Source organism: Alligator mississippiensis, chromosome 1 (genome assembly GCF_030867095.1).
Source record: "Alligator mississippiensis isolate rAllMis1 chromosome 1, rAllMis1, whole genome shotgun sequence".
Lineage (NCBI taxonomy): Eukaryota > Metazoa > Chordata > Crocodylia > Alligatoridae > Alligator > Alligator mississippiensis.
In genome coordinates, this window is record NC_081824.1 from 316,081,078 (window position 1) to 316,105,435 (window position 24,358).

At 42.0% G+C, this 24,358-nt stretch overlaps 1 protein-coding gene and 1 long non-coding RNA gene across 2 annotated transcripts; one reads left to right on the top strand and one right to left on the bottom strand.

The window, feature by feature from the left end:
• Window positions 1–10,237: 10,237 nt before the first annotated feature.
• SAT1 (spermidine/spermine N1-acetyltransferase 1) lies at window positions 10,238–13,335 on the bottom strand. The gene is made up of 6 exons (XM_006275103.4): window positions 13,252–13,335; window positions 12,876–12,927; window positions 12,707–12,790; window positions 11,318–11,419; window positions 11,186–11,226; window positions 10,238–10,790 (listed from the first exon to the last, which is right to left on the bottom strand). The coding sequence occupies exons 1-6, from the start codon at window positions 13,315–13,317 to the stop codon at window positions 10,620–10,622; spliced, it is 516 nt and encodes a 171-aa protein (XP_006275165.1). The 5' UTR covers window positions 13,318–13,335; the 3' UTR covers window positions 10,238–10,619.
• On the top strand, window positions 13,277–21,270 carry LOC106738680 (uncharacterized). Its single transcript, XR_009459132.1, has 3 exons — window positions 13,277–13,364; window positions 14,480–14,581; window positions 18,660–21,270. It is a non-coding gene; the product is annotated as an uncharacterized LOC106738680 (long non-coding RNA).
• Window positions 21,271–24,358: the final 3,088 nt, after the last annotated feature.

The window sequence follows — 24,358 nt, forward strand, 5'->3', positions numbered from 1 at the left end:
CCATTCCTTTCACTTACAACATGACTATTTGACTTCTGAGTGGCCACAGGCCATACGCTCCCATGGCTGCTTGCCTAGCCACATCACACTGCATCGGTGCCCTCCCCCTAACTGTACTGTGCCCCTGCCTCCTCCCCCCATACACTGTGCCATGCATCTACCCGGCCATACACACCGTGCCCCGCTATGCCGTGTCAGCACTCTCATACTTTGTGAAGTTGTGGCTCCTAAGTTCTCTGGGTGCAGGCTCCTTCAACTGCCCTATCCTGGCCCATCCCCAGGAATGGAGGGAAGATGCATAAGCTGGAGGAAAAGGGGAATCTCAGAGACTCCAGCAGTGGCAGCAGCAGCTGGAGTGGTGAAGGAAGCAGTGCCCAGACTGGGAGCCTTAGGTCTGCAACATAATCCCTTGGGGGCTGGGTGTTGCCCACAGGCTGCCAGTTGGAGAGCTGTGATTTACAATATGCCTTCTAGTTCTCGGCCCTGTACCTGAAAATGATCCATGCACAATCATTCTCAACAGAATAGCTCTACTTTACCCAAAGCATTTCCATGGAGGGCTTTTTCAGTATGAGGGCTAGGTACAGACAGTCAAAAAACCTGACTGAATTGATTCAGTCTTTGCAGGTTAGTTTAAGCTACACAGTTTAAATTGAAACAGAAGTGAACAGACATTTACCTTTGATTTAAGAAATGCAGCCACATGCTGGCAGTGGCTCAGGCCAGAAGCTGGGGGGTGCTAGAGTATAGCTCTCTGGCTGTGTGTTCACTTCCTCTTTCTGCTGCCCCCGAGGTCTCTGGGATTTGCAGTCCAGACTTACAACAGCAACACTCTGCAAGGTTGCTCATCACTTCCTCTTGTTGCTTCCAGGTGCCTCTGGGATTTGTAGTCCACAGTTGCAGCCAGCAGTAGGGGGTGTTTAACCCTCCTCCCTAGCCCCAGATGAGGTTTGCCTGTGGAGGCAGTCCCCCCCACCACGTTGCAAACTGGGCTGCATCCCCAGCTGGGCTTTCCTCCGCTTCCCCTCCCCGCTTTGCCAGCCAGCCCTCACTGCTCCAGCCAGGGAGCAGAGGGGTGGGGCCAGCCCTGCTCTCTGGAGCAGTTAGCCTAGCCCAGCCTAGGGCTGGAAAGCATGCTGGGATGCTGAGGGACTGTAATTTAACTTCAGCCAGGTCTGGGACAGAAGTTTCATAAAACAGTTTGACCCAAATCAGTTAAGTTTCATATTACATTTAACCAGGTTTACCTTAAGCTAGTTCCAGCCATTTTAAAACTGGTTTATGTGCTCTGAGCTGTTCTATTACAGGTTTAAACCAGTTTCTGATCAGTTAAACCAGTTTATGTGCAACTTCTGTCCCTAGCCTAGGAGTTGCTTATAGTGATGGACAAAACCTATTGAAATGGGTTAAACACCTCACCTAGACCTACCACTTCCCCTGCCCTTATAGCTTACAAGGCCTTCAGTTTTTTTAAAGATATGGAATTGTTGTTCATCTTCAGGCTTCTCAGTCTCCTAATTAAAAGGGACTGGTCTCTGCATGCCTAGAAAAAGGGTGTCGGGGAACTATAGTTCACTAGTTGTTGTTTATAGATAAAGTTACAATTTCCCCAAAATATGTTGGAGAGTAGAAGAGAATTGGTAATGGCTGGCGGTAAGGGCAGGAGGAACCTATTGGAGGGAGGCCTGGCATTTTTTGATGATGATGCAGTTTTTAATGGACGGATGTCACTGCTTTAACAGGAATTAGAGCATGCAGTAGATATGGAGCCCTACAGAACTCATTAGGAGCAGGTTTACACAGCACATGGCAGCAGTGGTGACATGTAAGGAGTGCATGTGCACCCCCTGAGAGCGCTGGTGCACCCTCTGACTGGCCGCGTTTGCTGCTTAGGCAATGGTTGGGGGGAGGGGGGCAGGCAGGAGTGCCGGTGCCCCCCTGCAAGCACCAGCTAGGTAGTGCAGCACTGTTGTGTTCCCAGGAGCAGCCGCAGGCACTCCCATAAGCAGCCACAGCAATCGGCCATGTTGCCATTGGCTGTCTCATGATCGGCTGCGGGGGGACCACCCCCCAGTCTCTGACTGGTCGCTGGGGGGGGAGGGGGCATGTGCCCCCCCCGACTAAAGCAGCACCAGTTGCCCATGAATGGCAGTGCCATGCACAGATGCTGCACACTAACCCTGGGACCACATTAGCCCCCTGCTGACCCAAGTGACCTGTACTGTGCTGAGGCAGCTGTACTGCTTCCAATTCCGGAGCTGACACATGCAAGTACCCCACTTGCCATATAGATGTAGCCTGCCAGGCAGAATCAAAAAGGGACAGATCATTAAGGCCTAAGGCTCTGATCATTAAACAAGCTATGTGCAGATACAAAGCTTGTTGCAGGCTCAGAGCTTTTTCTAACTGACCTGCTATGCACCTGAGCCCCTTCTAATGTTAAACTCGATAGGGCAATTCCTTGCTCTTTGCGTTATGGCCCCTGTGCCAGGGCGGCCGAGGAATTACTTCTAATGTTTTCCATAAATCTTGGACATTTGCTTACTCAAAGGATTTTTGGTTCTGGAAATTTTTAGGCACGCCCACACTTTGCTGTTGGTCGGATCTATGAGCTGTGTGGCACCATGGACTTTGCTTTTGTCAGCCTAGTTGATAGCTTGCCAGCTTTCAAAGAGATGCTGTTACATAAATATGAGCATGTTTCTTTCAACAACATAGAAGTAGCATGTGCTGTAACTACTTCTTACACCTCACAGCACACTCTACTCCTTTGTTGTTGAAAGAAACATGCTCTTGTATAGAACTTGCTTCATATGAGCATAATTTCTCTGAGGCTGGACTCTTTCACTGTCTTTCTCTGGCTATTTTGCCTATTGCTTTCCAGTGACAAATACCTTTTGTTTAAAAAAAAATGTTTTTGTTTTGTTTTGGCTCTTGCTAAGCTTTAGTTAAGATTTATGCAGTCTGCCTGAGGTAAAAATTATTATGAGACAACAATGAATCATAGAATCATAGAAAGTAAGGGCTAGAAGAGACCTTGAGAGATCGAGTCCATCCTCCCTGCTCTGGGCAGGAATCCTGCTGAGACTAAATGATCCCAGCAAGGTTTCTGTCCAGTCCCTTCTTGAAGACTTCCAATGGATCCATAACTTATCAGTGTGAACTCTTTTTTTTTTACTTAAATGATTCCTAATTAAATTTATATTTTCAATTTCCCCTGGGATGTTACATTTTAATGGCTTTCCCTTCTGCCACTGCCACCAGAGGGTCCAGGGCTGGTCCTGGTTGCCTAGCTAAACATTTTGGAGCAGTACAAGGGGCTGGGGAATGTGTTTTGAAACTGAGCCTTACATCTGAGAATGAGGACGTAGGTTCCACTTGCTCTAGCAGCTTTTCAGTTCCTCTTTGTCTGCTGTTAGAGATGGTGTGAGACCCTGACTCTTCCTTTCTCTATCCCCGTGGTGATAGTTCCAGTAGTGTAAATAGTTCATTACTTCAGATAGCAGCTGCTATACTTTCCAGCCCTATAATAAGCTCTGTTTGAGCAATTCCTTTTCTCCTTGTGCAGGCTTACTGAAATCAGTGGAGCTTTGGGTACTGGGCTCTTCTCTGGAGAGTATACTGCAATCTTGAATGTTGATAGATACTTTTTGTCACAGTTCAGATTATCGTTTAATTTAATTGTGCCATTGACTACACTTACTAAGGTTCATCCAATGAAAAATAAACCTAACTGAGCTCCAGATCCTTTTCTTAAAGGTTTAACCTGATCTGCAGAAGCTCCCAAATTGGACAGCTCATTCATTTTGCTTTAGTATAGCAAGATAAGAACAGACCTGAACCTCCTTTTGGTAGTAAGGGAGCATCCCAAACTGAAAAGGATTTTCCTTTTGACCAGGACTCCTCTTAAAAAGCCATGTATAAAATAGGGACTTGGACATTGTTCTAATTTTATATACTTTCACTTTGGTAAATTGCTCCAGTCCAGCAAAGCATTTTACTAACATGCTTAAAATTTAAGAATGTGCTGAAGTCCTTTGTTGGATTGGAACCAAGTCCAAGACATAACATATACGATGATTTTCTTATAAATTGGAATTAACTTCTGACACTTTAATTGGTTGAGAAGTATATTAGAAATGTACAGTAGCACCTGACTTCATAAAACTGATTCCTTAAAAAAACCAGCATCGGTTATGTTTGGCATCTAAAATATTACTTGTTTTTATTTGTTTGAGCTTGTTGAGTGACTTGTGGGGGGGAGGGGCAGGGGGAAGGGGTTAAATACACAAAGTACAAGGTAGTAGTCAATTTCCCTTGACCACATGATATTGGTTTCCAACATAAACAAGCCTAGATATGCATATGCGATTGTGTAAGATCACACATGTGCATGCATGCAAAATCAAGGAATCAAAACTTGTGGAAGAGGTGATATCTTTTATTAGACCAACTAGATATTTGCAAACAAATTATTATATCTATTTGCAAGCTTTTGGGTGCACATACCCTTCATCAGGCATACGAGAGAGAAGAGATTGTAGAAGTTCTCCTAGGTAGAAATGAAAATTAATATTTCTCTGGAGAGCTGAAGGTGTGGTAAAATCTCCTGTTTGGAATAGTTAAGTTTGTCCAGGTTAGGCACAGAAATGTTGAAAAAGTCTTTTTACGTCAAAGTTGTCTGGTGGCAGGCAGGATCTAGAAGCATATTTCCTTGTGAGTGTACCCAAAAACTTTCAAATAAATAACATAATTTGTTTGTAAATATCTAGTTGGTCTAATAAAAATTATTTCCTTTTCCATGAGTTTTGATTCCTTTTGCCTCTACACCAATATGGCTACAACCTGGATACCTGCAAAATCAAGTGCTTTTGGAATGAGTTTGAAAAATAAATGGATCGGGAGAATGTCAAATTACATTCTTAAGATAAAAACAAAAACCTTTAAAAAGTCTTGCATAACAGAAGAAATGTCTGGCTTTTATGTATGAGTATAGCCATTAAGGATGATATTTTTCAAAAGCCATAGTCAGGCCTATCCAATGAGATTATGGTATCTATTTTAGGCTCCTTTGAAAATCTCATCCTAAATTTTTACCTTATCTTTTTTTCTGTACCAGCTGTTACCCTAGAAAATCTGAGCTGTAGTATTTGTACTGTGGAACTGCAAAACTTGAATATTTGATGTATATGAACATCAGCAATCCTTTGTAATGATGTTTTAATTTTCATGAATTGTCTAGAACAAAAAAAAATCAAGGTAATCATGCAGAGCTTTGGTGTGAAATGAACGTGCCAAAGCCTTCGTGGGAATTGATTAAAGTGTTTTTGAGCCTATACTGCCTATCTTCTGGAGGCCAGTTTGTGCAAAGATCAGTTTGCTCTAGATTGTTCCTGTTACAATGATGTAACAAGTTTACTTGTAAGAACCACAGTAAGGTTTCATCCTTTCTTGCAAGTTTTCTTCTTTCAAGTTTAAAGAAAATGAAACGTAAATAATGTACTTGCATAGCCGCTAAGGCAGTTTAATGTTCTGCTGTATAACATTAAACATGTACTTGCATAGCCACTAAGACATAGTTAATGTTCTGCTGCATAACATTAAATTGTGCAATTACTTCCCATATGTCTGTTCTAGGCATGGTTGGCATTCTCTTTCTATCCCTGTGAACTACAGCTAAACATTTATCTGGTGGGGTTCCAACATGGCAGATCTCCCAGGAACACAATACTGTGCACGGGAATTACAGTAAACACAAGTCTACTTTTTCAGCAAGGCTTTAATTGTATTTTACATTTTGAAAATTGAAAGCAAGGGCTTTGAAATAATGAGAGTTACTTCCTCAATATGTCATGTTTTAAGTGAAATTACTTAAAGTCTTCCTAAGGGTTGCACCCATAGTAACAATCTAGAGCATTGTGGGCGAGCACTAAAGATTGGAAAACCAAGAAAGGGTGATATTATGATTAGTTTCTTTACATGCTTATGTGTCTTTGTTTAAGTTAAACATCATGTTGTTGCAGTTTGCCTTGTGTCACCCTTTCATTTGTACTTATGGGAACATGAGAGACGAGCATAACAGAGCCTGTCCCTCTTCATATGATTGGTAGAACTGCAGTCAAAAGTAAATATTACCTTTGCCTTTCCTCATAAACTGTACCAGTTCAATGTCATATTGTTAGTTCTTCTAGCCCTTTTGGAAAAGAGAATTATAGTTGGTTATATTCAGATCCCACAAGTTTAAATTTAATTTTGCATTTTTTGCACTGTCTAGGAGTTTTCTATCACGTTCCTCCTACAACATTGTGGATTACAGGTGAATTGCTGGGATTGACATTACTAACATCAAGGATGTGATATATGAACAATTGAGAGAGGATGACTTTTATCAGACCTTTTGAAACATTTAGCTTTTGTTAACAGTTGTTTAAACCCAGGCTTTTCAGTTGGGGTCAGAAAGGTTCTACCCCAGTTTTTGGTGTGCTTTCTGGAGACTGCCCCCCTCCCTGAAAAAAGTACGAGGCAGGGTTGATAGACAGGTCAGATAAGGCAAAGTAAAGAAAAACAACCACATTTTGGGGGCTTTTTCATATATGATGGAAAAAGCTCATGAAAGACATGCAACTCCTTTCCAGGTCACCTTTAACAAGGCAGATAAAGAAGGTAGCATGAGGATAAGCAGTATAAAAGTATGAGTGTGTCATACTTTAGTTTGCAGAGTTGAATGGTCGTTTTTTGGCACGTTTATACTTCCTTGTGGGGCTGTGGTAACACTGTGCAATGCTATTTAGGTCCCTGGCAGCCTTCAGCTTCTTTTGAAAATCCCAAACCAAACAAACATCTGTTTAGTAGACCTGAATATGTATTTCCTCTTGCAAAATGTCTGCTTTAGATCAGTTACCACCTGCAGGCACAACACGCACTGAGATGGGTACTTTGCTGAGCGTTATTGCTTTTAAAATGGTTGTTTGTTAATTTTTTTGTGTTCAGTGTCTAAAACTTTCTTTTTTTTCAACCTACATCTCCTAGTGCCTATATAAGTTATTTTGTAAAGTTATGGCTATCTTTAAAGGATCTATGTTTTTCCAAACTGCTGCTTCATTTTTATAAAGAAAATAATTGCAGTACAAGAAGAGGGTTCTTCTCTCTAAATAGAGAAGAAAAGAACTGTTGTATCAAAGGAACTCTCAACCTGGAAATAGCCTTTGCATATATGTTATGCAAAGAGTAATCACTGAATAAAATTTATATACTGCTTAGGAGTACAGTGACATTTCACTGATACTGTCATACTAGTGCAAGTTCCAGTGTGTACACAGTTACATTGGTATTTTTTTATGGATGTACAGGAAGGGGAATAAGATACGTTAGTATAAAGCACCTTTATATAACTATACCCTCAGCCTAGGGTTGTACTGCTTCAATTATATTGGTACAAATTCCTAATGTCAAGTGACCCTAGTAATGAAATTACTTTTTTTCCTTATGCTTTGGTCAGTCGATGTAATGTTTATGCATAAGCATAGCAAGTTGAAAATCCTTAATCATGACTTTTGGTTATGGTTAAGTTTTCAATTCATTTGTCTCCTGAGCTGATTCTACAAGTTGTATGAAAATCATACAAGAAGAGGCCTCTGTATTGACCTTAATTTGTTTTTACCGCAGAGTAGCTCTTCTGCTGCAATAACCCTCTTTGAATATTTGCTGCTCAGAATTCTGAGACAGCTTTTCAGCTGTTTGGGTATTTTTGAGCAACCCCTAACTAATGAGATGGCAGGCATAATCACACATCTGAAAGTTATTTGCTTTCAGCTGTTTGTCTGAAATTATAGTCAGCCAAAGAATATGCTGCTTGATTAATTTTCTGCTGTGTAGCGAAGGGAATCTTTGTGCTGCAGCAAAAAAATGTGGTTGTGAATACTGGCAGAGGAAAATGCGTAGAGTAATTTCTGTAAACTTCCCTGTAGTTCCAAATAATCAGGCAGCAATGTCATTTTTCTCCAATTCCAGGAGTCAGTTATGAGAGTGGTTCAGGAGTACTTGTGTGGTTGTATCCTAACTAGCTAATGAATTAATTTGAGAACAAACATGTCCTTACACTGGTTTTATGAGGACGGACACTAGTTTTAATCTTCTGACCTCACCTATATTACTAGATACAGCTTTAATGCCAATGTAGAGCTGCTGCAAACCACAGAAGGATGTAGAGACAGTAATATTCAGTATTGCAGCACTTTTGTGTCTTGAGCAGCAGCATGTGGTGGCTTTCTGTGGTGGGGGTGATTGGCACACAATGAGTGTGGGCCAGAACAGAGACCCCCCCCCCCCCCCCCCTCAGGTAGTCTACACTACCCTACTGCAGCTGCTATTTTTTGTGCTACTGTCCATTGTCCGTTGCCACTGGAATCAGTGGCATTCACCATGGGGGTGAGTCTTGGCAGTGGTTGCAGTATGAAGGTGTGAGAGAGCCCACCAGGTTTGGGAAGCACTGGCCTAGGGTGAATTAAGTGGCACGCAGTGACAGTGGGGTGGCCAGGTCACAGTGACTGGCCTTAGGGCTGAGCTATATTACTTTGACCTGCCCTTTGCAAAAGACTCAGTTGAGCCATTTTTTTTCCTCCCTGGCCTACTAAATATTTAAGCAATTTGTACAGTGTAATGTTTTCAACAGAAGGAACTGAGTGTTGCCTTCCTCCCAAAAGCTTAGCTTAAGGTAATATAATTTTGAATAACCTCATGCAGAGAGGAATTTTACCTACTTCCAGAGTGAGTGCTCTAACCAGTTATTTATTAGGACAGGGGCATCAAGCTGATTCAGTCCCTGGGTCAGATCCGGACCATAGTGCTCCTTACGAGCCAGCTCCAGACCCAGCTCTGGTGGCACAACAGATGACATAAGGATGCTACAGAGGTTAACAGTTATTGGTCGTTCAGCTGCCACTGAAACAGCGTAATTAGTGGTGGGTAATTGGTAATTAGTCATGGGCTCTGCCCCTACTTGTGCTAGCCCCTCCAGAGCCACAGATTGAATGACACCTGTATGTTACATTAAGGGGTGGGGCAATCTCCTCCTGGAGCTGTTTTTAAGTGAAACTTGATCTGTTTAATAGTCTTGGAGTGCTCACCCGACATCACCCAGGAAGTATAAAGGCAAAAGAGTCCTTTGTTTGCAGATCCTGACAGAGCATAGGTGTCATCTAATCACCTAGCTGCTGACCACTACTCAGGCTAATGTACTTCTGGTTACACCCAGAAACAGAACTTTGGACACTATAGTTAAGCAGCAACTGAGAGAGGTTTTGAGAATCACGCTGTTGGTCTTCTGCACTTGAGTCTTTCTGTAGATCTAGTCCCAAATTCATCTGTACACACTTTAACACCAACTAGGGTTAAGGTTTGTTCATAAGGAATCTACTGGAAATCTGACTTCTGTTGATTTGCATCCAGAGGTTGGCTGTCATGTAGAAATAGATTTTAGTTAAACCAATGTACATTACAATTTCAAGTCTTCCTCACAAGTGATTAAATTACTAGGCCTGAGTGTTGCATTCAATCCCCCACCAATTTTTTTTGTGCAAAATGAAGAAGTTAATCATGAAATGTTGAGAGCTTCCCCCAACAATAACAGGGATTAGAGCTGATACTTCTCAGGCAAAGTTAAGTGAACTCAGATCTCTCCGTTGTTGAGGGATAGAGGACTGCACCACCTGTATTCCTCTATCCTCAATTTACAAGCTGTTAGATACATTCTCTGCTTCTCTATCACATTTGGTCTTGCACCTAAGGTAAGTGGAACACCTGAATTGTATATCCTCCTAAGCAGTAGGGATTTGGTACAAGGTCTGAAGGTCTGATAGTATAGAAAGAGAGACTGGAGAGTTGGTCCTTTTTGGGGTAGGTAGGATTTTGATCGGGGTGGGCAATTATTTCAAGCAGAGGGCCACTTACTGAGTTTTGGCAAGCCATTGAGGGACGCATGACAGGCAGCCAGGGGCAGATAAGTACTAATTTTCTAAACTTTTTAGGAGCCTTACGGGCCAGATAGAATGGCATGGTGGGCTGCATCTGGCCCACCTGATTTAGGTAGATGGATGTTTTGAGGATCAGGGATGTATTTGGTACCTGTGTTGGCCTGAGACAAAAAGAAATGCAGAACTCTTGGACTTCCAGAGTTTTGCATTTCTGTTTCGAAGATCTACTTTTGAATTCTGATTTAAAAACCCTAACACCAGCCAAGCATAGTGAAGAAAACTACTTTATTTTTACACACACAAAATGAACATGAAAATACTATATTCTTATAAAATGAAGCTGAAACAAACCCTACCCGTGTGTACATTGTACACATTTGCATTACACTTACAAGAATGAAGTTTTATTCAATATATATTTAAAGATCACAAGCCCACACTAGTGAAAGATGTATACAAGCAAAAAAACTGGACTTCACAGCTGTCAACTCTGGGGTACAGTAGCTATAGTACTACTCTCAGCACTGGTAAAGCTCTTGAACATCTGTGCTATTTATTTCACTACAGACTGTACACAAAGCAAGAATAAGGCAAGAATTTATTCAAAGTATAATTCGCGGATAGGATTTGTCATGTGCTGGAACAATTTCACTCTTCAGTTGCCATTTTCAATAAGTATTCTTTGTCAATTCTGAAGAGTCTCCACCCTTCCTCAGTCGACAGATCCAAGGCACCCCTTCTCTTATAGAACCTAATGGAAGGTTCATTCCATTCTGCCACCAGGAAGTGCATACTGCTGCAGCGACTTTTAACAGCAACCTATGGAAATATTACAGAGTAGACTAAAAGACAGAGCAATCTCATTTGCTGTATACATGAACTTGGCTATCCTTCCACTAATAGGCTAATAAATTGCAGCTTGAATCAGAGCTGAAATGGATGCCACTAAACAGTGGTTGCAGTGTTAAGTGTGGCTGGTTTCCTTTACCCTATCCTCTGGGATTTGTCCACTTTCTGTTGTGCTTGTCAGAATTAGGATTAGTAGAAACAGTTTATAGGATGTATTTTTCTTTCACTAATGCCACTAAATCCCTTATTTCCAAGTAGTGTTTGAAGGCAGTAGTTTGTACAACCAATAAACAGCATTGATTACATATTACTTGTTTGGTGCTTAAAAAAAAGTCTAATGGAAGAATGAAAAAGCCACAACATACCTGACTCAGCTTCTTCAAAATTTCTGAACCAATGCCAAGCCCTAAAAAGCAAAAAAACCCCAAGCTATTCCAGTAGTACACCATTTAGAAAAATATAAATTTTCCAATCTACTACTATAGATTAGAACATACCTCTGTAGTCAGACATCACATAGAAGTCTTCAAGATACAGCAGTTTTCCAATCCATGGGTCATAAGTGAAGTAATACATGGCAAAACCCACAACACAATGTTCTGAAACAAAAAGTTTTATTACTTTAGTAAAAACTTAAAATGTTGTTGCCTTCAAAAAAAAAAAAAAAAAAAAAGAAATTAGTCTCACATGCATGTCTTAATGCCTAGGCCATTTCTGTAACATGCAACTATTAAATTTGCAACTATCATAGGCTGGGTTTAGGAATAGAAGTTTACAATAAGCGCAGTAAGTTACAGTTAAGACAAATTCCTGCAACCTGAATCAGTCTTAGAAAATGAGAACTTATCCTTCTGATACCCTGCATCTTCAAAGCCAGTGTTACAGTTAAGAATAAGCACCAAACAACCAAGGTTTTCTGGTACAGATACATACATACCCTAATGATTTATCAGTATGTCCACTTTGGAATACAAATCAGACTAAGTTTGACACGGCAGTTCAGAATCTGGTGACAGTGAGCTCAACTTTGCTTCCTTAGAATCTGAGCATAAAGCTAATAATGAATGTAATCTAAAAAGCACTACTTCATCTTCCAATTACTCAAAAATTGCTCTGTGGGAAGCCAGGAGTGCTCTCTCACAGCCATTAGCTGCTGTAATGGCATCTCCAACACTGCTTCCTCTGTGCTCCCACTGATAGCATTAGTCTCTCTCTACCCTCAGCAACAGGAAGCTATTATCTACTTTGACCAACAACAATTCCATAGCTCAGCCTGGAAGAGGAGCCAACTCTTCCCACATCATTCCATTCAATCCTAAAACTTGAAAAATTGAAATCACATTTTTACCATAGTGCTTCGCACATGCTCATAGGAAGACAGTGCATACAGGATTTCTGATCTACCGTGTTTTTTTGGTAAAGGTTTGGGAATAGTACTTGTCCCTGTAGACCTTACCTCATATCATGATCATCTACTTTATTGTGTAACGGATCTTTTAGTTACCTCCCCGCCCATCCATGTACACGGAAGGGCCATGTACATGGCGAAGCTAGAGACTGTAACCTGAAGATTGGGGACAAATTAAAAAAAAAATGTGATTCAACAGGATTACATAAGAGGTAAATTAGGGTCAAACAAGAAAACCATTTAATGAAATGGAATTAAAGCACATTATATTTATTATACCTGGTCTCCCATGCTCTTCAGGCTGGCAGATTACTTAGAAAGCTACTGCAATCTGCACAGTTGCATCTCAACACTTAAACCTTTTCCTCTTACCGCGTTTTAACAGCGGAAGCCTTATGTACAATCAGCAGCATTACCCCAGGCTGCGTGCGGCCTGTGGGTTTCTCGTGTTAAGACCAGCAGCAGCAGCAAGTCTCACCTTCTGGTGTCCACGCTTCCTTGGGCACTTCTGCCACTAGGCAGTGGTAGAACGGGTGCTCCCCGAAGCCATCCTCCAGCAGATCTGAAAGAGGGCAGACATTAGAGCCAGGCACCAACAAGGAATGGCAACCGAGGGGAGCTGCTGACCATGCCAATGAGCACCTTACCTTTCTCAGTCAGTATGACTTGGTCCTCCATGTCCTCGTACTTGGCTAGTTCCTAGAAGGGACCAGAGAAGCTGTCAACACTCGCAAGGATGTGCGCATGCGCAAGCCCCACCCCTTTCCTTACACGTGCAGACAGAGGCCCCAATATTCCCTTGCCTGTTATGTAATCGTTGGCTTCTGCCCACGCTAGTGCGCAGGCGCGTTCGACTCCCAGGCAAGAACGCCGCAGAAGTGTTCCACCCCCCCCCTTACTCGCGCATGCGCAAGCCTCCCTCCTCCTCCGAATGGACTCCCTCTCTAGGCAAAAAGGGCGGGGGGAGGGGGAGATGCCCAGCTCACACTGCGCACGCGCGAGTCCCCACCCCTCCGCCCGCACCTTGATAAGGCGCAGCAGGTCAGAACAGTCCTCCGGGCGTGCGGCACGGATATGGAACGAGGCCATTTTCGGCGGCGTTTTCCCCTGCGGCCCCCTCGGCTGACAAGTCCCCGGTGAGTGAACAGGAGGAGCAGCTGCTTCTTCATTCGTGTCCCGGGCGCCTAGTCAGGCTCCGAGCATGACCCGATGCGGCGGTGTACAGCAAGTCCTAAAACGCCCAACTAGAACGGTAGCGTAGCGGCGTTTAGCCCGAAGGAGCCGCGCCGGCCCCTATTTATAGCTTAGCAGGCTCCGCCTCGCCAGCCAATGAGCGCGCCCGCACCAGCGTTCTCAGCCAACCGCCGCGCGCCCGCCGCCGGATTACCTCACTCTGCTAGTAACAGCCGGCGTCTCGTGACTCGCCGTTGGAGACAGGGGCAAGGGCGCCCCTTAGTGGGGTGCGGGCGCCTCGCTCCCACGCAGCGCCCCGCCCCCCTTAATGAAGGGGGAAGCCTTGTGGCCCGTCTGCTACTGTCTCCAGAGCAGGGAGTGTGCACTCTGTGGTTGTGTGCCCTTCCTGGGGGCAGGGGTTGTACTCCTCTGCGTGCCAGGCATCCTCCACCACAGTAAACCAGCTCCACCACCTTGACTAATCCGAGGCCACCAGCACGCTTCTCTGGTCCTTGCTTGGCTTGGCTGCGCTCCTCTGGCTCCTAAAGCACAAGCCCTTGTACTGTTTTTCCAGCCAGGCTGAAGGGGCCTGACCTCAGCGCTGCCAGAGCTGCTGCGGCTGGCGTAAAGCGGTGCTTGTCTTGCAGTTGCACAACATGTCCCTCATGTGGGGTGGTAGCGCAGGAGTGATGTACCTGTGATGGTTTGCAAAAGAAAAATCTCTGCCTCTTCTCCCACTGGTGCTCTGGTTCTTTGGGTATGTGTGCTATTTTTTTTAGATCAACTAAATAATTGGAAAACTTTGTTCTTTGTAAGTTTTTGGGCACAAATGCCCTTCAGGCATAAAGAGAAGCTGCTGGTTGTTTTCAGGCATAGGAAAAGTCCAGCAGACTCTCTATGGCTGAAGAAGGGTGTTTGTGCCTGACCGCTTGCAAAGAACAATTTGTCCAATTTTCAGTTGGTCTAATAAAAGGTATCACCTCTACCCAAAGAACCTTGCCTGCCTGTGTCTTTAGACCAACCTGGCTACAACCAACAACCCTTAAAAAGCCCTGTGTACCCATTGTTTCTGCCACAGGGCCTAGGCAAACGCTTTGGTGCTGGTGGTGGGAAGAAGTTCTGTGGGAAGATCCCAGCCGGTTGCACTCTCTAATCAAGTGCCACAGGAATTTCTAGTAAGGTCGGTATAAGACCTGGGGGATTGTGAGGTGTTGTTTAAAGAAATGTATTCATGAAAACTTTATGACGTTCCAGAAATCCTGTGCATGAGGAACACAATACAAAAACAACTTCAGTGTTCACAAGTCCTCAGCTTTTTTTTTTCTTCTTTTCATTTGTCATACAGGAAACCACACTGTCAGGAAACTGCAATTGAGTAATGTAGAGAAGTACTTAGTTTCTTTTTTCTCAGTCTCATGACTTCAGAAACTAAAATCTGATTAGACTTCTCCCCCACCCTAGCTTCAGCATTTTAAGAGAATTTAGCTTTGCACCCACTTCTCCAGTTGCACCAAAATGTGGTGACTCTGCATTATCCCAGCAAACATGGCTCATTTGGGTTTGTTTTCATATGTATGCTGGAGGGAAAAAATATTGAAAAATCAGAAAGCATTCTGTGGGCCACTGCAGGATATGGTATGCAGATGAGAGAAAAACTAAAAGAAAGATTCTGCTAGATAAATTATTAGTTGGTCTAATAAAAGGTATCATGTCTGAACCAAGAGTTCTTGATTTTTTTTTTTTTTTTTTCTCCCCAGGTAACTCAAATAGTCACACCTCAAAGCCTCCATATAACAGTAATTCATGTTTTATGATGCTAATTGACTTGCTAGTGCAATCAGTTAATTGATAACTGCTGAGTTCAGCAGAGGTTTCAAACCGTCTCATTTTTCCCTATAAATTGGGCAGAAGGAGCCTAGGCTTTGGCTATTTGTTGTCGAGATGATAGCATGCCTTAGTGGTGAGAAGCCTGCATTAAATTGAGAATGGTCAAGGTGTAGATAGTTTACTAATATAAAAATCCAACAAAGACGCTGCTTGAATGATTCTTGTGTAATCCTCATTGTTAGGCATGTTACCCACATTATCAACTGATCTTTTAAAATGTGAGATCTGTGGAATTGATGGAATTCATTTTATCATCCAGCAAAAGGAACAGAGCTTTTTAGCATCAGAATTGCAAAAACCTTGGAAGTGAAACTAATGGCAAATAGGGCATGCATTTTCCCTTGACCTCCAGTTAACCTTCCCTCTGAATCACAGAACTCATCTTATTGATGAGTAGGTAGTCAGCCAGCTCTAAACACAGAATAATTTGAATTAACCTCTCAAAATAGTTTTAAGAATTAGCAGCAGTCTCAGTGTTTATTTTAATTGTTTGTTTCCCAAGACAAGGGGTTATAAAGGTTAAGGCTTCAACAGCACTATTCACCTGCTTGAAGTTAACCACAGGATTTAGTAATTGCTAAATGAAGGACATAATGCCCAGCCGCTTGTAAGATCAAGCTCTCTGTTACTACTGCTTATATGGGGTGTTGTGTTACATGTGCATAGTGAAGTATAAAAAGGTTCAGATGTAATGCATCTTTTTTTTTGGTTCAGGACTTAGATCTGTTTTTTGCCAAAACAAGGCACTTTTCTAGTGAAAATTTTATATTGCAGAAAAGACATACAAAAATCTAAAACTCTTGGTTCCAAAATGATACCTTTTATTAGACCAACTGGAAAATGGCGAGAAAAGTGTCCTTTTCTGCAAGCTTTTGGGATCAAAGTCCCTTTGTCGGGCTTTGGGGAAAAGTGTAGATGGTACAAGATGGTAAAAAGTCCCCATAGGTAGGAAATAAACTTCATTTTTACACAGAGGGAGCTGAAGATGGGAGTCTGTCCCTCAGGGTCCATGTGCATGTCTTTGTGAACTGTGTTGAGTAGCTCTTTGATGTGTTGATCAGGTGTACTCCTCCAGGGAAGGAATTCTACCCCTGAAACACGGAAGATGCCGAATTTTAGTCAATTTTGGATTTTAAACTTCATTGCAGAACAACAAAGAAGTTTTTTATGTCAGATGGCAGACAGGGAGGCCCCTCCAGGGAAGGAATTCTACCTGATCAACACATCAAAGAGCTACTCAACATAGCTCACAAAGATACCTTTTATTAGACCATACTATGAGAGTATCATTTTGGAACCAAGAGTTCTAGTTTTTTGTATGTCTTTTTGTCTCAGACCAACACGGCTACCAAGTACACCCGTATTGCAGAAAATGTTTCTACCAACGAAAAGCGCTTGGATACTGTGGTGAAGAGCCTGATGTAAATGCAAAGATTAATGATATCTCCTGGGTTAAAATCAGATGTGTTGCAAGTAGATGTAGCTTCACCGACTTGCATACACTAAGTCTCAATCTGGATCCTATTTATGTTTGTAAATGTTAAAACTTTTGTTCATTCCTTCCTGTTGCAGCTATTTTGAAGGGTCAGGACTGACTCTTCATAGTGGTCCTATGCTGAATGATTAACTTCTTCAAATTGCTACTGCATATCGCAGTAACTAACTTCTGCCATTATGTCTTTGAGGGCCCTGTCTGAACCATCTAACTAACTGTCCTAACTAAACGGAGATCTCTTGACTTTGTTCCTTCCTAGTTCCTCCTGTGAATCACCACCTTGTCCATCCTGCAGTGGTTTATGTGGGGCTTGTATATTTGAGCACCAGCCCTAAGTTTGAAGACAAGACCAGAATGAGCAGAATTTATGCTAGGGATATGTAGAGTTTGCAGGGATGAAAGTCTTCCCACCAGCTCATGAGGAAGGTATAGAGTGACTGTTGTTATACCAACAGAGCTGTAGTGATATGTGGAATCATGGGGACTTAACATTTGGCTGTATCTTTGAATTTTAATATCTGATTACCATCTTCCAGGATTGCATGTTTTCATTTCTTTTCTTATTTTAATGCAAAGTTTTAGATAAAAAAGTCCACCTCTTTAACCCTCATTTGTGGAAGGCATCCCTTTCATATTAGCAGCACTCTTCATGCCTCCATATATTTGTTCTAGAAAAGAAACATAAAATGACATTGAACTATATCTGTCAAAGTAGTTTTTTCCCAAGTGTACTATACTCCCTTCTTAATAGTTCAAGAGCTGCATTTTCCTTTCCTGACTCTGTTTTTGCTGCCCAGACACAATATCTATAAAGTTGTTGTTTTCACAAGTGAAGAACAGTTATCTTCAAATTGTAACAGACTAATGGCACATTTTCCAGTTATGTAAGCTAGTCTCATTATTTATCTTTTGGCATGTTTTATAGAGGGTCTCATAATTGGGAAATCACATTATGGCAGCAGTTTTGTAACTTGTGCAGTTTCTACTTCCTAGAACTGATGCAGCCACCTTGCATGTAACCCCCTCTCCCTATCACATGGTCTGCTTAGCTTGGAATACTTAGAAATCTGGTCTCTGCTTTCCTCTGTTGGATCATAAATATTCTGCATAAAATTTCACTGCTGTCCATATTAAAGAAAGAACCACTTGTTCCTTATTAATGGCAAGCACTAAAAACAAACTTAATAATAACACGTGTATCCTAACAAGGCAAGTTTTCTCCCTATGTCCTTTCTCCAGAGATAATGACATTATTCCTTTATGAGGTATAAGGAAATATACTGGAAAGGCCCAAAGACTCATTCATATTGATGGTCCAGAATTAATTTGATTTAGAGAGTTCAAGAGGGATCACATGGTTTTGTTTGCTGGGATTCTCTGTCCTGACCTGCATGCACATTTCTGAATTTTCTCTAAGTTTGGGAAGGGAGAGATGGGCTCTATCTTGTGGGCAGGGTGGGAGGCTCAGCTGTAGGAGTCAGTTACAGAAAGTTCATTCTTTCATCTTTCCTATGGAAGATTTCAGGGACCTCCAAATGAAATCCCATGCGATAGAAACAGGGTTTTGCAAATATCACTGATAAAAGGGGGGAAAAAAACAGGTGGTGTTTTTAAGTTCCATGTCCCTTCCTGAACTGCTGTGAAGGTAAATAAACAGCAGTGTCTTATGGTTTTATAGCATTTGAATATAAGGTGTCTCTCTTCTCAAATCTTTTAAGATTAGTATACAGGACATTCTTTGAACTACATCAGTGGTTGTCAACTGGGGGTACGCTTACCCCTAGGGGGTACTTAAAGAGGTCATAGAGGGTATGCAGAATGAATGAAAAAAATTACTGTTTTAAAATTATTAACTTTATTGTATTTATTTATTCAGCAATATCTATTTGGAGTTCAGTTTTACATATGCGAGTCCCAAAGATAAATCCAAACAAAAATGTTATTTGTTTGGAGGAACTCCAATGAGTGTATGAAGCCATCTTTATTAAAAAGACACTTGGAAACAAAGCACACCAGCTTGGTTGGAAAATGGATTGAATCCTTTGAACGGCAGCTTGAAAGTTTCAAATGTCAGAAGGAGGTGTTTACTCATAGCATTAAAGACAGTGAAAGTGCTCTGAAGGCCTCATATATCTGATATCTCTCAGAATTGCAAAATGCAATAAAGCACATACAATTGGAGAATCTTTGATTATACATGCAGTAGCGAATATTTGTAAAGTACTGTTAGGCAACAAGCAAGTGGATAAAGTTAAAAAGATGCCTGTTTTGGACAATACTGTTTCTCGAAGAATTAGAGAAATGGCAGAGGATGTGGAGGTGCAACTGCTTGAGAGATTGAAAACAGTCTCTGCATATGCTCTTCAGGTTGATGAATCTACAGACATAGGAAATCGGACTGAGCTGTTACTATTTGTTTGCTATATATGGGAAAGGAAGTTTGGTTGAAAGCTTTTTTTTGTTGTCTTGAACTGCCAACATGAACAACAAGAGAGGATATTTTTTTTAAGTCCTTAATCAGTACATAAGTACAAATGGCCTTTCATGGGACATCTATGTCAGTATTTGCACAGATGTTGCAAGGGCTATAACTGGCAGTAGAAATGGTCTGATAGTGAGAATACAACAGGTAGCACCAAATGTTGTTTCAACTCACTGTATCTTGCACAGAGAAGCACTAGCATTGAAAAAACTGGGCCCTGACCTGAATGATGTTTCACTTGCTGTTGTAAAAATCATGAATTTAATTAAAGCCAGACCTCTGAACTTGTGAGTTTTTGCTGCTCTGTGTAATGAAATGGGTGCTGAATACCACAGCCTCCTTATACATTCTGAAGTTTGCTGGCTTTCCCATGGATCTGTATTGAGGAGAGTGTTTGATCTGCGAGCGGAGTTGACTCTATTTTTGTCGGAGCAGAATTCTTCATTTGTTGATTATTTCAAAGACCCCAAATGGAATGTTAAGCTAGCTTACTTGGCAGACTTATTTGATGAACTAAACAGGCTCAACAGAAGCATGCAGGAACCAAACACTAATGTAATAGATCTCTTTGAGAAAATCAAAGGATTCATAGCAAAAGCACAACGGTGGAATGAACGAGTGGAAATGGGAATAACGACAGTGTTCCTCTGCCTAACAGACTTAAATGATGGAGCATCAGAAGCCACTGACATTTCAGAGGTAATCTGTAGCCATCTAAGAGGGCTTGTTGCTCAGTTTAACAGGTATTTTGGTGAAATGGAAAAGTCACTACAAATCGACCGGGACTGGATCAGGGATCCATTTTCAAGTGATACCAACAAAGAAATGCTTCACAGTCTGAATGTTCATGAAGACAAACTGATCGAACTGAGCAAAGACAGCTTTCTACGTCAGAAGTATCAGGGTTGTGAACAAAACATCTCAAGTTTTTGGTTGGAAATTGAAACTGAATATCCAGAGCTTACTGGGAAAGCAGTGAAAGTTGTGCTGCCATTTGCACATACCTATTTATGCTAGTCAGGATTTTCTGCACTGGCTGCTATTAAAACAAAACGCAGAGCAAAATTGGACATGAAGGACAAGATGAGTTTCTTTCTGATATTGCTCCAAGGATAGATGAGATGTGCAAGACCCACCAGGCCCAAGTGTCCCACTGAAATTACTTTTGGCTTATTTTTGGATATTTTGGATATTTTTCATTGAATTTTTATTTTTAAAGTTTTTAGTTTTAAGATAATTATTATTTTAATGATGAAGGTTTTAAGTTACAAATACTGATAGAGACTTTTGGGGGCTGATACCGATCTGATATCCAATACAGCTGCCATCAGGTGGTAAGTCTAGTGTGGTGGAAGGGGTGATGGTGGGTAGTGGTGTGGGGGGGGAGGGAGGGGGGGGGACAGATTGCCCCCTGGGAGGGGGCAGAGGCAGGTGCTGCCCAGCAGGGGGGTGGAGAAGGTGCAGGATGGAGGCTTGTCTGGTGGGGTGGAGGCAGCTCCTGCCACTGCTTGCACCCTGGGAGGGGAGGGGTGGGAGGGTGTGTGCCCCTGGATCTGCATGGCACACAGTGGGCTGCAGCCAGGGCTGCGTGGGGTCTTCTTGGATGGGGCTGGGCTTGGAGCAGGGTTCCAGCAGTGCTGGGAGGAGGATGCAGTCACCCCAAACTTCGGCTCCCAGCCCCGCAGCCCTGGGTGAATGCCCCACCTCCACCTAAGCACTGGGAAAAGCCAAAGCTGTGGTGGGTGGTGGTGCGGGACTGGGAGTAGAGCTGTGGTGAATTTGGGGTGGCTGCAGCCTCCTCCCAGTGCTGCCGAGCCTGCTCCAAATCCAGCCTCCAGCAAGTAAAGCCCCATGCAGCTCCGGCTCTACCCCACAGCCGCTGCCCACCCCATGGTGCACAGATCTGGGGGCACATGCACCCCCGACCCTGTCCTCCCAGGGTGCAAGCAGTGGCAGGAGCTGCTCCCACCCCATGAGTCACACCTCTGTCCTGTGCCGCCGCCGCCCCCCCCCCCCCCCCCCCGCTGGCTTGGCTGGGCAGTGCCTGTTCCTGCCCCCTCCCTCACCGTGGGGGGGGGTGTTAATCTGCGCCCCCCCCCCCCCCCCCCCCCCGGCCTTTCTCTCCTCCCTCCCCTTCTGACTTACCAGGTGGAGGCAGCTCTTCACAGTGCCTGCTTGGCTCCCTGCTGTGCTGCGATATAATTATTAATAATAATAATAATAGTAGAAAAAAATTGTGGCCAAATTATTGGTCCCCTCAGGCTGATATCCAATATAGACAATTTTCTTTGTATTGGTTCTGATCTGATATCGAACTGATGTATCAGTGTACCTCTATTTTAAAGGACAATCGTAATAACTTTGTTATACAGAAATGAGTTTATGCAAACACTTCATTAAGAGTTGCAGTATTGTTTCCTATTATGTACTAATCTAGTAGCATACCAGGCCCAAACTCTTGTGTCATAACTATGAGATAGATAGATAGATAATATTTAATGCATATATTAATAATGTAATTAATGTTAATTAGTGTAGCCTTCCTTGTATCACGTAATTGGTAACATTAAAAACAAGAAAATAATATTAAGGTGTATACATGAGCTGAAACTTAAAGGGGTACATTTGTTAAAAAGGTTGAAAACCCCATGAACTATATGAAAAGTCTTGAATTTATAGCCAATACTGACCTCTTTGGTTTTTCACACATCACTACACTTTGGACAGCATTCAGGACTTTGTTAGTATCATTAACTAAATAATTTTTCCCTTTTATTTGAATCAGTTGTCTTACTTATGAACCTACAGCAGTTGTTCTCAGTCTTTTAGACTTAAGGCACCCCTGGGAAAATCCCAGCTCTTAGCTTTCACTTGTTTTTTTGACTATGGTAAAGTAATAGAGATATTGCTTTTGACACTATGGATTCCTGTTTGAAATCTCTGGGTTTATCTTGTGAATTATGTGTTTGCCCACCTAAAAGTATTAATATTGTGCTCCACTCCACAACACCTTTAGAAGGATCTCCTGATTACCCCAGGGTGGCATGGTATCCTGGTTGAGAATTGTTGTTCTATTGCCTCTCTGCCATAAATTTTGCAAGCAATTTATAGCCACAGTGAATTGGTGAGACAGGACTGTAAATCTCAGAGTATAGATTCTACCAGGATTTTAAATTCATATTGCATTCAAATACTGTTTAAATTGATATTGCAGAGGCACTGTGTACTGTTTGTGGACAGTTCTTTGATATGAAAATAACAATTAAGCATGTTGTACAATAGAATGATCTACTCTTTCCTAAATTGGAGATGAAAAGACCAGCTCCTGGGTCTTAACTTTTTTCATACTCACAATTTAGGACTTCAACTCTGCAAATTGCTTCTTGTGGGAAGACAGGTACATCCACTTGTGATCTGGGCATTTGGATTCTACACTCCTGATTTCTCCTATAAATCACCACCCTATGATGTGAATAACTGGTATAAAAACAGATTGAAAATGTATCTTGGAATCTGAACTAAGCTCTTGATTTTTATACCTTTATTTTTTAAGGCACAGAAAATGGACCTTTTGGTCCAACACCCATTTCAATCGGAGGGAATTGTTTGGGCCAAACTCTTCACAGACTTGGGTCCTCAGTCATCTACATACTCTATCTGTCAACATAAACAGATTCTAGGGGTCAGACTCAGTAAGGGACTTAAGCTCCTTCAAATTAACTGTGCTCATGAATCTTCCTGTCTCTGCATGTAAAGAGTGAGCAAAAAGGAACATGGCTGAATGACTCCATGGTTAGGGCACTGACCCAGAAGAGGGCAGTTAGTTTCTGGTTTCTGCTTCCTTGACTGTTTTCTTCTGAGTAAACAGTTATTGGATGAAAAACAGGAATAATCCTGAGAACTCCAGACTGTCCTGTTTCCAGCTGCATGAGAGTTGTAACCATAAGGCTACTATATAGCACATCCCAACCACCTTCCTTCTCAAAGAAGGAAGCATGTCTTGTGCTGAATAAAAGTCCTTTGTGATTCTCACTGCGAGATTCTTTGAAGGGTGACCTGAAGTGTGAGGATATAAGCAGCCAAGTTAAGTAGATAAATGCAGGTTCAAGCTTTTGCATGCCTGAACAATATCTTGACTCCAAAGCCCAGCCCCTCTGTAAGGATGTATGTTCTGTAATATATAAATTTGTTTTTGAAATTGGGTACCACTCAATTCACAACAGTTATGGATGCCTTGAATCCATTGAGGGCGTCTCAAGTCCAGAAAGGTTGAGAACCATTGGATTAGGTACTTCAAGATTTAGGTGCCACTCTCATTTCTAGATTGCAATGAGGCTTAGTCAGGAGTTTGGTTACAAGCTGCTCAGACTAGGACAGTTCCCTACATGCCTGCCACCCGGAACTTTTAGCCCAAATATGGAGGCACTTTTTTTTTTTTTTTTAATTAAAAAAAAAAAAAAATGGATTGAAGAATCTTAAGTCCTGTTTAAGGACCTACATCTTTTTTGGATTTTTCCAGTGGTTTCTCAGTAGTTTAAGCTTTGTCTGCCCATTAATTGGTGTTTTGGTGTTACTGGTTGCAAATTGCCAGGCCAACTTTTATGGTGTACTGAAATGAATCATTTGCTTGCTTTCCCATAGGCTCTGATTTAATCCTAATGACTTCCTTTTTAATATACTAAATAACATTTAGACGGAATATTTTAACAGCTTACTCAATCGCTAATTTGTCCCTCCCACAAAAACTACAAGATTTCACAATGATTTATATAACCAGTAAAAATAATGGAATTTATGGCTGTCATGAGAGCCACTGTTAACATCTATCCTTATTTCTGGTATGCAGGTTTTACAGGCCTATATAGTTATGCTGGCTTTGTTTTCTGTGCACTGTATGTATGAATGTTTTTGACAGTCTACCTGACCCTAGAGATCAGCAGCCCCTTTGTTTTTGAACACAGCACAAACTCTTATGTCACTCTCTGTGCTCTCCCCTGAATCTGCCTTTTTTGTTTTTTGTTTTGCTGTTTTTCAATAAAAAGCTAAAATAATTCTGATTTAATGTGCTTGTTTGCGGTTTGTTTATGGAAAAG

Excerpts from the sequence above, each read along its gene's own strand:
- SAT1 (XM_006275103.4), bottom strand. The coding sequence starts at position 13,317 with ATGGCCTCGTTCCATATCCGTGCCGCACGCCCGGAGGACTGTTCTGAC. Across the intron at positions 12,928-13,251 it reads ACCTGCTGCGCCTTATCAAG|GAACTAGCCAAGTACGAGGA; the intron begins GTGCGGGCGGAG and ends GGTCCCTTCTAG. Across the intron at positions 11,420-12,706 it reads GGAAGCGTGGACACCAGAAG|AACATTGTGTTGTGGGTTTT; the intron begins GTGAGACTTGCT and ends TTTTTGTTTCAG.